This window comes from Lethenteron reissneri, chromosome 40, assembly GCF_015708825.2.
Source record: "Lethenteron reissneri isolate LAM-NWPU_2019-01 chromosome 40, ASM1570882v1, whole genome shotgun sequence".
NCBI lineage: Eukaryota > Metazoa > Chordata > Hyperoartia > Petromyzontiformes > Petromyzontidae > Lethenteron > Lethenteron reissneri.
In genome coordinates this window covers 12,174,486-12,190,107 of record NC_083818.1, presented here as the reverse complement: position 1 = coordinate 12,190,107, position 15,622 = coordinate 12,174,486, and the positions used below count along the sequence as shown (strand labels likewise).

General features: G+C 54.1%; 1 protein-coding gene across 1 annotated transcript; it reads right to left on the bottom strand.

The window, feature by feature from the left end:
* Window positions 1–856: 856 nt before the first annotated feature.
* On the bottom strand, window positions 857–14,863 carry LOC133352394 (PWWP domain-containing protein 2B-like). Its single transcript, XM_061568012.1, is given in 5 exon segments — window positions 857–7,677; window positions 8,453–8,650; window positions 9,068–9,808; window positions 9,810–10,437; window positions 14,715–14,863. Coding segments are annotated over 5 exon segments (1,797 nt in total). The 5' UTR covers window positions 14,849–14,863; the 3' UTR covers window positions 857–7,581.
* Window positions 14,864–15,622: the final 759 nt, after the last annotated feature.

Genomic DNA, 15,622 nt, shown 5'->3' with positions numbered 1-15,622 from the left:
GTATCAATACTTTATTGTTCACAGTAAATGGTAATGCATGTGATGAAAGCAATACTGTCCCCTACATGCTAAGCATAGTGGACCACAACTACGGGACGACACATCTAGTATGAAGACGATATTATACAGTATTTACTATGGCCTCGCCACTCTCAAAACCACTCAAATCAAACGGCAATATAAAAAAGGGGTGGGGGCAGATTCCATTGCAGTTGTGGGGTCAATATACAAGTTGGGACATTCAAAACAAAAGGAAGAAATGCATTATACTTAAGCCACGTTTAGCATTGTTCCCTAAAGGCAATGCATTTCCGTTACTAGTTAGAAAATAATTTACACCGTTTCCGAGCAGTCTTCGGTTTAAAAAAATATATATACACAAGGTAACTTCAAGTAAGACAACAGCTGAGTGTGATATTAACTGGAGCCGAAGAGACGTCTTGCGACGTAAGCGACAGAGACAAATAAAAGCACCGAGGTGGGAGTCTGCATCGTGATGCTTTGTGCGATTTCACGAGCGGTGAGCGGCGTGCGTCTCCACAAGGCAAGTCCCACGAGCGTGGCTACCGGGGGGCACGTGACGATTCAGAATAAAATAGATTATATCCATCACCAGACACGCATCGAGTCTTCTGTGTAAGAATCGATTGAGTACAATTTACACAAACGATATGCTCAAGTTACATTAAGGCTAATGTAACAAACAAAACTTTTCTGTTGAGACAGAAATTCGATAAAAAAATAATGATTATTGGATTAAATCGACACTCCGAATCGTGCCAATTCATAGAATTGTTGGAGAGTCGGGGGGGGGGGAATCGTTACATGGCCAGCGGTTTCCATTTCTACTGTTATCCCCGTTACCTTGCATTGTTTCTGTACATCAAGACCAATTCCAAACGAAAGTGCCGGGCCTTTACCGGTGGATGCAGTGCAGCGCCCCACCGAGCCCACAGCTGTGTTTGGGTGATGGCCAATGGTCACCCAGGGCACACCGTTTACATGATGAGTGCGCTCAGCAAAAGGGAAATTCAAAAATATAATCTGTTCTAACTTCTACTACTGGCGCTAGGTACACGACGCGGCCACTTTACCCTTCAGCCCGGTCACGATTGGTCCTGGGGTGAGAAGCACGCGGACCGGACGCTCGACGTCTCGGGAGGATACCCCTGCGATCCGTCAGTAGGTTTTACCGCGATCAAACTGCCTCGCAATGTTTCAAGAATGAAACGTGTCGCTTCTCAGACGCTGCAACCGCACCGATGCGCCAGTTACCAAGGTTCAGGATTACAAGGGGTGCATAGAAGTGGTGGCGGTGGCGTCAAGTTAAAAATATAATCTGGGAAAGAGCCTCAGGCAAGTTGCTTTTTGTTTATTGTAAACGTCACTGGGGAAGGTGAAATGAGCCCCGGGCTTGAGGGAGGGGGATGCAGGTGGTGCGACTCACACAGAACTCAACCTGTCTGAATGCAATTCAAGTCGTACGACAGCCATATTTAATTATTTTCTTTACAACCTTCAAGTGGCAAGGTTCAAGCCGTCTGCTGCAAAGTGAACTTCAGGAATGTTCTGGCACCACCAGCACAGACATCACATTCTTGCAAGTTCTCTGCTGTCATGAGGGTGCAGCTCACCTCATGACCAAATCGTTTCATCCAGGATGCAGATATTGAATCGACGGACGATTCAGTCCCCACGTTAAATCTAACAATTCTCCGGAAGGCTCAACCAGGACACACATTGATCTGCCAGCCCCTCCCCTCTGTCAGCCCCACGCAGCCCAGTGTGTGGCCTCTATATGATGCTGGCCATGTCTACTATATGCTATGCCCACCAAGGCCCCACCAAATGTTCAGGGTACACACAAGGCCACGGTACTTTCTTTAACCCCTATCATGAATTGTGCACGAGGCCAAAATATTTAAAACCAGAGACAATAATGATTTTCACAAAGGCTGTCGTGGCCAAAATGTGACACATTGGTAGCTTTACCCGACTTACACAAGCAACGCGAGTTCCTAACTCAACCACAAGTTAGGGTGAGAAACCAAGCCACAGACAGACATGACCACTGCTCCCATCGTGAGAGAATGCGGGAGCACATCACAGCGCCAGGCGTGATGGCCATGATATAATCGTGATGCTACCAAGAAACACAATAACAAGCACAGTGATGTTGGGACCTCTGAGCCGACACCATAGTTACACACCAGGTTCTCGAATGCAGCGAATCTAAGTGAAATACCAAATTTAGTATTTATAATTTTTGCACGGGAGATGTACTAGCTAAGTGGCAGGGGCGAGGGTGGAACCATTGGGACACGACAGCACAGGGGTTTCTCAGAGTTCGACTGTCCTTGTATGGAAATTCAGCAGAAGTGTTTCTAGAGGGAGCAGCAGACCAGGAGAGAAGGGAGCTGGAGAAGCCTACGCGCTTATAGACAAGTTCCTGCGCAGACGTCAATGGCGTTGAAAGCGGAGGTCTAGGAGAAACAGAGTGATAGCGATCCACGGTCGATGGAGAGAACAATTTAACTTACCACACGTAGGCTAGCAGTGAAATGGCCTTGGGTGATAAACCAGATTGTACTGGGTCGTAGAGGAAGCGGTGCTTGGAGAGGTGTCAGTAAAATGTTTGCCATCAGCTCTGACTTACTACACAATACTACATAACATTTCAACTTAAAAAAATAAACATTTTTACAGAGTCTACAGCATTAGTGTGAAGCTCACAATCCCAGCTCAGTCGAGGGCCGCCATGTACCAGAGGTGCAGGGAAGCACACCTCCGTTGACGAGCAGCAAAAAAGTCATCCCATGTGGCATTGGATAAAATTAGAACAAAGACATTGGACGCATGGAACACGTACGTGGGGGTGACGTGCAATGTGTGGAGCCAGCAGCCCCTCAAGGTACGATATAAAAACCTCCACGCCAACTGCTCCTTCGGATTTGGGACACCTATCACAGCGGGTTCGTGGAAACACACTCGGGATATGAGGGACGCCCAGAAAAGTAATGCCGCCTTCTATTTCATAACAGGGCATGACAATCGAGTGGCAGCACAAGGAGGGAACACTCGAGAGAGCACGTCCACGACAAAAGATGGACCGATGATATCAGGTCGTGTGAAAGTGCTCGGCGGTTTGTGCAGTGGTTAGCGCACCGCGCTACAAATCCAGCCACGCGAGTTCGATTCCCGCTCGAATATCTGAACTGGTCCTGGGGCTCCCCTCGGTTGACTCAGCCTCAAAAGAGTACCTGGTGCAGTGTGTAAAAATCGCAACTGGGGAGACAAAGGCAGCCGGACGTGGTGCTGGCCACCCGCCCCCCTGTGTGCCGTGCTGGCCTTCATAGGCGCTCGTGAACAGCACGTGCCCCAAACGTCTATTTCGATTACAACATCGAATTGAGAGATGGCGATGGCTTGGGGAGGAACTTCATCTAGCAGTGCACGGACCATAGCTGATGATGATGAAATCTATTTAAATTATGGAAAATGTGTCCTTATATTGTGTCATATTTTGAAAGTTTAGTTTTTTACTCTGGTCCACTGCAATGCGCTTGCACCAAAGTAGAACCAGGGCCAGCATTCCACCCTATTTGAGGGATTCATCAGTGTCAAAACAATTTGTGAACAGCTGTGTTATTTACAAAATGTTGGCCCACAGGCAAACTTTAAAGGGCCAAACAGATGAACATCCTGCCCTGCCAGATGTGGCTGTCTGGTGAATATACTGCCCACTGGTCTCTGATGTTCTCAGGCTCGTATGTAGTCTGAAATTGTCTTGTAGGAGGAAGACTTTCGCCAGAAAACTAATTTTCTAGACATTAATTACATTGCTACCAGTGGATGGTAAATTTTTGTATTGGTTCAGTGAAGGTTATTAAGAAACCCAAGCAGGCATTCTTTTTGACGTGTCCCTCATAGGTGACACCGCAGCTCGTTACTCAAAGCCAGTAGGTGAAGCTATGGTTTGAATCCAAGAGGGGAGCAGAGGGGATGAGCTATAGGGAGCAGGCCTTACTTCGCAGACGTACATGGGATGCATAGCCAGACAGGGCAAATGCCTGTCACAACCCCACGTAGCCACCACGGATCAAGAGCCACCACCACAAAAAACAACCACTACCTCCACCACCACCACAACACAAGCATCAACCACCACATCAGCCGACAGCAGCATGACAATACACACCACCACAAGCACTATCAGCAGCACCCGCACCACAAATAGCACCACCAGCAGCAGCAGCTGACACTCAGGCTGCACAGCAGGAGGTTAACAAGAACCAGTATCGTGCAGTTCATCCTGCAATAGAACTTGGTTGTTCTGGGGCCACTGCGCCCAATGGTCATGGAACCATGAGAGGTCCTGGAGTGATACATGCGAGTATTGGGCCGTGTCGCCTTCATCGCATTGGTGGTCACGTGCACACAATGTCTCAACAACGGTAATTGTCTCACGCCCTCCTAACAAAAAGGGCTTATTTGTTGTGACATTTGAATCATGGATTGACTCTTACAACAGCCACAGGAAGCGTTTGCATTCATGTTTGAAGGAGGTTCGTCTCGTGCGTACGAACGCAAACTTTCGTTACAAACAGCAGCAGTTGTAGTACCGAGTCACCACATGCCAACGTCGTCCCTCTCCAAGTCTCTTCGCTCACAGCTCGCACAGCAGAGCTCGTAAACAGGTGGCCTCACACTCGCTACGCAGCCTGCATAGGCACCTGGACACCAGACATCCCACATCATCGCAGTGCGAGCGATGTACCATGAGCCATGCCACGCCACGCCACCAAAGCAAATGCAGGTGCAACTTTCCACAAACAAAACCAACCCCCACACACCACTGCTGCCTGTCGGTGCAACCGCGACATCTTCGTAAACCCATACAGGCAGCAGCAGATGCGTCACACAATCTGGCAGACGGAGGTCACCGGGTGGCTCCAAGTCAGAGCGCAGAGCCAGCACCGCCGAGACCCCGGGTTTGAATTCCGGTTTGAGCCGCCCGCCACTAAGCCGGCTTATTAAGCGTAGAGAGTCAATGGTCTCAGACTGGCCACCTGTGCCAGGACAAAAACACAAAGCCAAACTACAGTTTTTTGTCAATCAATTTATCATATTCCAGTTGTGAGAATTAGACATTAGTTGACATGACGTGCTAAGAAGACTTGTTCCAGGCCATATAAGAAGATGCCAAGGTGTGCTCTTGGTGTGGATACAGAGGCGAATTAAGTTGTTTCACGAAGCTTGGGGCCACTCTCTAACACATGGCGGCACACTGCTGACTGTAAGACTTCCAAATCCCTTGGTCCGATGACAAAAGTGACGTCGGCACAGCACGAACGTAATCGGGGAGGAAAAAAAGGGAAATCCGTGTAAACATAATGTGGCGAAGCATGTGTGCGCGAGGGGAAGTGCTGGGGCACATCAAGACGTGACCATACCGCCAGGAAGTAGGAGATAACGTCACTGGATTGCCACTCTCATCTCTCAACCTCGACACGGCTCGCGTCCAGCACGCCGTGCTGCGGAGACCGCAGACGTCCCAGGAGGAGCGAGGCCGAGCGAGACGACGCGGTCAGCAGAGACAGATGGCGACGTGAGCACGGCAACGGTTTTTACGCCGTCACAGGGCGGAAGCAACACGACTCCGATAAGGCCTTGAAATGTGTACAAACATTCCATCAACTAATTACAATCCCTACGATGACGTTTTCTGCATGCCGAGCACAGCTTTGGATTGGGCTTTCCACGAGCCACGTCGACTCCCGCTTATTAAAACAAGATGCGAGCACGCCTGCCGAAGCGTCGTCAATCGGCGTGCGGGCGAACGCACAGCAAAGCAGCTCACTGCCGCGCGGGCAAAACAAACTTGGGGCAGAGCAGCGTAAAGTTTCGGCACGGTACAGTTGCTCTGAAATTCAGAACATCGGCATAGTACGGGAGCGCTCCGCGAAAACCGTGTAAAGCACCGGTGCTTCCGATGCCCCTGGTACGACCAGGCTTCCTCCAGCGGCAGCGTGTGCACTCGCATGCGAATCAATCGGTGACGCACGCAGACGCCAAATGGCGGCCGGATGAGTGAGGATGTTGCGTAGGGGTGGCTTGAAGCAGAGTCTACGGACTCTGCCATGCAACGACGACGCCACCACGACGACAATATCACGACACTACGATGCCTCGCGACGCCAGGCGACGACACCACGATGACGATACCAGGCTGCGACGACGCCACGTGGCCGTCACGCGGTACGCGGATGAGTTGTCGCCGCGTAACTTCGACCGAGAGAAATGAAATGCAAAAGAGGCAGACTTTGAACACCCCCAGGAATGTCATAGCACCAACTCGTTAGACGCATCGTCAGCAGGAACTTGCCGACGAAAGATGCTGGCTAGGCGGATTCAGTTGGCCAGGGGGAGCGGAGGAGGGACAAGGTGGCCGCTCGTGATGGAGCGCCGCCATGGCGACGCTCGCGTCAAGTGCCCCCCCCTCCCCCCTGAGGCAGAGTTAACGGAAAAAAACAACAAAACGTGTAAACAAGGCCAGGGCATGCGGCACCACAGCCTGCAGCACACCGAAGCTGCCCCGTCACTCTGAAATGTCAAGACGCCCAGCAGCAGCATCACGTTCAGGCCACTGCCCAAAATATCACACGTCTACTACGACGTGATTTGATTTCGTAATAGCTCTAACCCAATGATTCGGTTCAAATTACTTTATGAATAGTAGATTTTTTTGGTTTCTTCCATAGGTGCAGAAACAAATAGGTGGTGGGTTGGGGTCAGCGGTTTGAGTCGGGCAAGACGTGGTTGGCGGTAGTGGAGGCACAGTGACCCTCAGGGTCGCCGATACAATCCACGCCGAACCGGGCGGCGATGATTATGTGTCGACCCCCATTCCGATCCACACGCACGACCAGATCCTCGTCTAAGCCAAGGCTTCTCAACTGCTTTAGCACCAAGGACCCCTGAGAATGGGATAACACACTCAGTGTTGGCTGTGTGGAGTCATATTTACAGAATTATGTAACGTGTCTAAGGCTGTATCACTGGCTATTGTCTGAACGATGAAGTGAAGGGGAATGGCAACTGACATGTGGATCCAGTGAGACTGCATCTCCGTTTCTTTCATGAAACCCCGAATGTGAACCCCCTTTAGATTTTCACGTGTATCCCAATAAAGCTCTCGGCCTGTCTTATCTGCCCCCTCCCATCCACCCCAACGGGTCTACGGACCCCTATAGTTGAGAAGCCTTGGCCCTAAGCGGTTCGCAAACAGTCACAGGCAACGCACCCACCTCCTTCCCCGCTCCGGTAACCTTATTAAAAAAATCTCTGCATATCCACCGCGTGTTGAACGACACAAAGCTACAGGGTTCCACGACGCTGATACAACGCACGCAGCGAGATCACCGAGAAGGAAGCAGGGGGCGACATTCATAGGAGCGTACGGTGGCGGCGGTGCCGACGCCAGGGGCGCAGCTGGAAGGCGGTACCCACCTCTCGCAGAGGGGCAGCGTCCCTGAGGGGCAGAGCCTGTGCATGGACAGCAGCTGTGGCGGAGTGTGGCGTTCATCTGGGAGAACGCGACGCGGGGGACGGCCTGGCTCCGCGCGAGCTGCGCAGCGAGCCGGTACGGAGGCCGCAGCGCGACACTCCTGCCGCCGTCTGCAAGGCAACGGTTTAGCGTTACGAGCGCCTGACCAGCCGCGCAAGTGGCCCAGTGGCAGATGCGGCTATTTCTCCTGCAGTCAGGGAGTCCAGCGATTGGCCTGAGCTCGCTTAAAAAGACGGCGCATGCATGGGGAGAAAGCGGTCTCAGAGTGTGCCTCTTCGATGGTGGCCTTGGGCATTATGGAAAGTGCACTGGCATGCACGCAGACCCACGCATTAGCAACACGGCTCGCGCAGCGCATGAGGGGTCGGTGTGGTCAGCACCATGCCCCGGCGCCTTTTTTCTCCTTCGTGCAATGTACCGACACCACACCAGATACTCATTTAAGGATCAGTTGACCTAGCCAAGAGGCCACTGAAGTTAGCCTCCGTTTGGGAATGAAATCCAGGTAGCTGGATTCGTAGCGCAGTGCTCGAACCACTGCCACCTCCACGCGCACACAATGCAGTCTCAAATTGTGTGCACCCAGCAGCAGAGGCGCACGTGCACGGGATGTGCGAGGGCAATCGCGGGCACGCACAGGCAAGCACCGACGGCGCACACGGGCAAGCCACGGCACGGATGGGCAAGCGCGGCACGTACAGCAGGTACGCATGCGAGCACAGGCAAGCGTCGGCCAGAGCAACGAGAGAGCCGTGAGCTGCCAATTTCCCGAGGGCCACGCGCGACCGATGGCGCCACCCACCTGCCCGCGTAGCCGCAGCGGCCAGTGCCGCCGCCGCCACCACACCTCCCCTACGTCTCAAACTGCGTGAGCAGCTTGCGCACCTCCGGCGTGAGGCGCCGGGACGCCTCGGCCGCCTCCGAGACGGCGCGCCGGTAGCCGTTGCTCTTCTTGCGGCGGCTGTAGCGCGCCTCGAAGTTCTCCATGAAGGGCACCACCTGGGAGAGCGGCAGGAAGGACGTGGTCGTGGAGCCGAACCACGCCATCTTCGCCTCTTGGCTCAGCACCAGGCCGCTCTCCTCCTGTGCGCGAGCGTGGGCACGGGCAGGCACGCACGTGTTAAGCTTGACACGGTTCTGAGGTCGCAGCGGTCAGCTGGTACCGCTGATATAGGTTTAGAATCCAGGCAGTCGTCTGTGATTAAACCGGATTCTCAAGTGGAATGACCCCGATGGTATATCAATCCCTAAACTGGCTCCGGAGATCAACATGAGGATTGCACTCACCATCTTCCAGTTTTTTCACGAAATTTATCCAGCCCACCTCTTCCCCTCTCATATCAGTCTACTCCCCACCACACACGCTGCTTTCCTTTTTTTCGCAGATGACATTTATAAAATAAAAATGCCCCATGTTTATGTACGACATTTAAACACAGTTGCATTCAGATGCTACAGACATTCACAATGTATTGTAATGTATTATAAACGGCATCGCACCTGGACGCTGACGCTGACACTGCGGACCTGCGCCGGCCACCACGGGCAGCCGTGCAGCTTGGCCCACACGATGTCGCCCACGCACACCGCCTTGCCCTGCGATGTCACGCAGCGCGTCACGCTCTTCTTGTGCACGCGCGCTGCCCTCGCACGCCGCCGCCCACCGTGCCGCACCGGCCACGAGCCCCCGTCTGGCCCGTCGGCGTCGACACCGCACGTCACCGGCACCGCGGCCGGCGCTGCCGTCCCCGACGCCGCCGTCGACGCCGCCGGCGACGCCGCCAGCGTGACAACTTCCAGTCCGACGCAGCCACCATGGGCGGTACTCGTGCTGGATCCCGACATTGGGGAACCCGAAGAGCTCGCGCCGCTTGTGCTCTCGCCCAGCGGAGCGGTTGCGGCGGCCTCCTCCTCCTGCTTACAACAGCTCTTCACGTGGTGGTCCCTCACCGCCCTGTGCGGCGCAGTCCTCACGCCGGCCCTGGCGGCGGAGCCGCCCTGGGACGAGACGACGCTGGCGCCGTCGCTGTCGGTGTCGGCACGGCAGCCGTTCTCCCGGGCGCCGTCCGGCCTCAGGGTCCTGGTCCCGGCGCGGGACTCTGCGCGATGCCGCCGCGTTCTCCTCTTGCCCTTGCCCTTGGACTGGCGCAGCGCGTCCCGTGCCCTCGCCTGCTCTAGCTTGTCGGCCGGGAGGCAGCGCCGCGAGCCGAGGGCCCTGACAGCGTGGCCGACGCGCGCGGGGAACCCTGAGGGCCCGGCTCCTGCCGAACACGGTCTGCCGGGAGGGCACGCCGTGGACGCAGCCCTGCGACGACGCCGACGGGCGGCCGCCTCCGGCCTCCGGGCTCCCGTCCCTCCCGTCGCAGGGCGAGCCGTCCGCCCTTCTCTTCCTGCCACCACCATCCCCCGGGAAGCGTAATGACGGCACGGAGGCGGCGGCGGCGGCGCCGGCCCCGTCGCGGCTCACTACGCGCTGGCACCGCTCGCACAGCACGCGGCGGGGGCGCAGCCCCTCGGTGCTCTCGGGCTCCGCGCCGCCGTCTCTGCTGCCGCCGGCGCCGCGCTTGGCGCGCTTTATGGTCCGTGGCGGAGGCTGCGGCACGCACTGGTTGTAGGTGTGGCGGATGAGCAACGGCGGGGGGTACGGGGCGCCCTTGGAGTAGAGCGGGAAAAAGGCCCCGCCGTTCTCGCACTCCGTCTTCACCACGGGCAGCGCCGGCGCCACCTTGCCGTTGTTCTCGGGGTGCAACAGCTGCAGCGGCGGCGGCTTCAGGTCGAGCTGCGCGTGAAGGTTCTCCTGCTCGCCGGGGTAGGCATTGTGCGGCTCCCTCTTGGGGAACACCGACACGGGCATCCCACGCAGCCCCGTCCTGCAAACCAGCAGCAGCAACAGCAGCAGTAGGAAAGTGCATTACATTTCTACACCCGAGGCTGTAGTAGTAATTCACCGTCTCCTCTGCAAAGGAATAGACTCGGGTTTTTTTGTCCCAAGTTTACTTGCTTTGTCGCATTTATCTTTGATTCCATCGCATTTGCACCGTTTGGTTTGCATCATTCTCCGCCGTAAGGTTTTTACATAATTTATATCGATGGTAAATAATCAACTCTTCCGCGCCTAATATTATACATGTATCGAGAGAGTAAGAACGGACTTAAGTTGATTAATCAATCCACCGTTACTCCCTTACTATGCAGGCCACATAATGACCAAGACGGGGGGGCACCAACGCTTACAGATCCATCAGGGGCCTCCACATACCACCACCCTTCTTCTTAAAACATCGCTGTTTAAAGAGAAACAACTTCAAATACAACCTGGATTCACGCTGCCCCTAAATGCAACCGCACCTCAAGAGGATGTGCAAAATGGGAACATCAGGATAATTTGAAGAGGGATTTCTTCGTGATGGTTCTTCAATGGGGAGAGTGAGGGGTGGGAGGCTTCAAGGCAGAGAAGGAAAGGAGACAACAAGATGGTAAGATGTGGATAGACACTTCAAAAGAAACAAATTATTTGATGAAAATAAAAACAGGCAGGCAGTCTTAGAAACACTACGAATTCCAACATGGACGAAAATTTCTGCAGGGCTGAATTGCATTGGAAAGTTTCCACGCGTCTTAGTGCCCTGCGGCAGGCGCCACTAAATCGTGTGCGGCTGTTCCACCAACGCACACAGAGGTTAGAGGAATGGGGCTGTGTCAGCATTGCAAATGATGTGAAAGTAAAGAGAATCGGGGTGTTGTTAAATTTAATCAGAAAGTGCTTTATTTCACATTTTGCAGATGTTCGCCCCTTTTAGGGGAACACGGCCTTCGGCACTGGCAGAAGAGTGACCTCGTCCAGAGGTGCTGCGACGCCACGCGACGCGGAAAAGTGCCCCAAGTAGCAGTGCCACTCGCGCCAGTGTCAGCAGCATGAAGATCCTACAACCGCAGAGATTACAAACTAGACATGGTTTACAACATACAATGCGATGTGGATTTTAAAAGCATCTCAAGACTCTGCACAAATATGAGCACGTGGGCATGAAGAGGACGTTTTGTGGGATCGCCCCCCACCTTTGGCACAGCCTTTAGGCCATCTCACAACCTCGGCCAGGTACAAGGGGATCATCTTACTACTGACAATCTTTTAAGAAATCGACAACAGTATGTAGTCATCTTTCAATGCATTCTCAATAATGTCGTGCCAATCAATTGAAAAATGTTATATTTAGGCATCCATCAATTGGAGTGAGCCAGCAATCAGAAGCAACAAATCACTCAATAAAATGGTTTTGCCCATGCTATAGCTCAAGTCATGTCCCCTGAAACAACAAATGTGCATTTTCGGGAGCGTATTCTTTGGCATATATCTTTGATATGATGTGCATCCGTGGACTACTGTAAGCTTCTTGAGTTATAGGCGAAATGACAAAGATTGGTTTTATAAATCAACATGCTTATGATTACAGCAGGGAGAGACAAGCTAGGGTGTACGAAGCTACAGGGCAGAGAGAGAAAGGCTACAGGAGTATGGGTAGAGGTGCATTCCTCAATGAAGACTCTTCAAAAAGAAGGGGCAGTTCCAGGCAGAGATGTCTTGTGAAGGGATTTGAACTCGGGGTGAGTCGGCAGTGCAGAGCCAGGTAGAGCACTATTGCTTGTGCTATAAAACAATCCGGTGTGTTTTTGGGTTGTACCGCATGTTGTCGAGGCGCCATACCATGGCTCGCCAGAAGGCAGTACAGCAAAAGTGCACTAATCGCCATCCGTTTCCATCTGTAAGGGAAAAGAGTGTTGCTTCCTCGTACGTGTAGGTATTCTCCGGGTGCTCCGGTTTCCTCCCACATGTACAAACACTCATCAATTGGCCGAAAACATCTTAACATCTCAACCCAATGTAGCAGAACGCTCCTGAAAAAGTCTACGAATCAATGTGGCTTCCCTAGGTAAGTAAAATAAGTAACGTTTCACTCCACGTGCCAGGAGCTGAAGAAGCACGATTTCTAACAACGCACGATGCAAACCGAAAATACACCAGAGCTAGAGACATCTGAGAGGCAGCCTCTTAAGAGCGTAGCTTTGACTGCAGGCTCCGACAGATGGCCTTGGTTGATAGAGCAGAGCACGGGGAAGGGGAGTGAGACGGTGCGCGAGGCGGGAGATAGGTGGGGCGAGTTCACTGCCTGTACACGTGTGCGATGGGCCTAGGCTGTTAAGTGAATTTCCTTGACTGGGAAAAGGCGGGTCGAACAGCAATGAATAATTCACAAATTGGTAAACGACCAGATGAATAATTAATGGGGGCGCAAACAGTTGCGTGGGGTCCTGCCTCCGACCAGCTGAGCAGCCTCCTGTGCCAGGCCACCACGCCCTGCCAGGCTCAGGACCTGCCCACGCCCCACAGACAACAAAAGTATCGCATCAACGGCCAATTTGTTCCCCTGCCACGACTGGAAAAGGCAGTCACGTTGCAATACAGTACAACCGAGGTCAGCATGGCTGTTGCTGGGAGTGAAATTATGCGAACCGATTCTCAACGACTTATGCAAATGAGAAACTCGACAGACAGAAAAACAGTGCAGTCAGTGGCGCCGAGGCCGATTTCTGGACAGCAAAAGGTGCGATTGTGGACGTGGGATCGGACCTCATCTCTTGACATGTCTCGTGTGACATCACCACTGTGAATAATGCCTTGTCAAATGTACGACCATATCGTGTGGGCTGTTATACGGTAATCCGGTAACAGTTTTCAGAAGCTATTCTCCTGGGAGTTTAATAATTAAGGGAATCAAGAGGACATACAAACGGCACCGCATCCATAGTTACCGCGTGGTACGTTTATCCACGTGTCTCAGTTGAAAGGTAAAGGTGGAACCCTGCAAACGCTCGCTCGCTTGCGTGCTCATGCCACTGCTGGCAGAAGCGCCTCCAATATCGTAGGTATGTGGTCTGCTCTTCACGTTGAGCAGACGTCTTGTCAGAGGTGGGGACACCTCGCACATTAACCAACCACACACAACCTGCCCGATCGACTATGGCACACCGCAGTATGCTGCGAGTTGAACACGTGGCGGGGGTGTAAATAAACGTGCGCTGTTGTATTTAGCTGCCGCGCCAGAAGATGGGATTGAAAACCAGCAGTTATCGTGAGCGATTACCCCAATCAGCATCATCATCATCACCACCACCTACCCTTTGACAATCAACAGCTCAATTTTCACCAGAATCATTAATACAACATACCCATACTCCTTGGTTCTTTCGGTAAAGTCACGTAGGTAGAAATAAAACAAATCACGACGTTTCGATCGCACCACAAGCAATATTCATCAGGTGGAACAACCACAGCAAGAAAACATGCTGAAGTAGGCGAGAGCATACCCAATTAATCAGTCACCACCACCATTAGCACTACCATAATTACCAGCATTATCACCTCCACGATCACCGCTATGACCATCACCACCGCCATAACCATCAGCAACTTCACAATTACCATAATAGCCATTACCTACCCCACTATCACCACAGCCGTAATGAATACCATTAGAACTATCACCGTTACCACCCACTGCAATCATTACCGCCGTGCCAATCGCCACAACCATAGGCAACACAATCACCCAGGCAACACAATCACCCAAATCTACACTGCGGTAATCAATAGCATCACAACGATCACCACCATCACTAACACCAGCGTCCGATGCAAATGGTCAAATGTTGAACTGGTTTCAACCTACATGTTGGTAAATCTGGCGAGGTAGCCAGTCTGTTCACCTCTCACCATCACGAGGCGTCTCTACCACCCCCACCACCACCAACTCGTGCATCCCTTTAAACCGCCTAATCAGCAGCTTCTACTCTACAAATCCACAAAACTGAGTTATCTGTTAATCGCATTTTAAAAAATGCGCATCCAAAGTAATGCGAAAACCTCTCGTCCTTGGCGACACCCGGAGAGCTATGGAGGGGGTGGCGGGCAGGGGTGCTGGGGGACGGGGGGGCCGGACCGGCCGCGACCCCCAATGGACGCGCTCGAAAACCGGCAGGGAATGCAGACGAGACCGAGGCTTGGGCCTCTCCACCGCGGGCCTCGGTCTCCGCGCGCGGACGGGCGAGCCAAGCGGGCGCGACGGCGAGCGAGTGCGGGGCTCCTCACCGCCCCGACACGTCCATGAGCACGCCCGAGAAGTCGCGCTCGCCGACGCTCAGCGAGACGAGCAGGACGCCGCCAGACGCCTCCTCGACCCGCACCACGAGCTCCGAGCCCGCGCGGCACTCGGGCGCCGCCATCTTAGGCGGGGAGGGGGGGTGGGGGGACAGGAGGGGAGGGGTGGAGGGGGGGGCGATTGGTGGCGGCAGAAGGGGGGGGGCACGAGGGGAATGTTGGGGGGAGGGTGCGACGAGGGTGGGGGGAGACTGGGGGTGGGGGGGAGGAGGGTGGGGTCGAGGGGAATGTTGGGGGAGGGCGCAACGAGGGTGGGGGGAGGTGGTGCCGTGGAGAGGAGGGGAGAGTGGGGGGAGTGGGGACGAGAGTGGGGGGGAGTGGGGAGGAGAGTAGGGAGAGTGGGGGAGGAGAGTGGGGGGGGGGTGTGAGGGGGAAGTGTGGGGGGGAGTGTGGGGGAGAAGTGGGGGGGGGCAGAGGGTGGGGGGCAGAGGGGGGGGGGGGAGAAGTGGGGGGGGGCAGAGGGGGGGAGAAGTGGGGGGGGCAGAGGGGGGGGGGCAGAGGGGGGGGGCAGAGGGAATGTGGGTGAGAGGAGACGGGGGCTGAGAAGGGAGAAATGCGAGAAGGACGGGAGGGAGGGAGGGGATGAGAGGGGCGATGGTGGGAGACGGGGCAGGCAAGTGAGGGGCAGAGAGAACGGGGAAGCGTCCCACGAAAGAGGACAATGGGTTGGAGGAGTGTGGAGAGAACTGGGGTCAGGGGGAGAGAGGGGGATTGACTGAGTTGTTAGTCACGAATTGTGTCCAATTGGCAGGGTGTTCGTGTGTGTGAGGTGTTTGTTGAGGTTTGGCGTGGGCAGGGATTGCGTGTGGGGGTGTGAGGCGTGGGTGGTGGTGATGGTG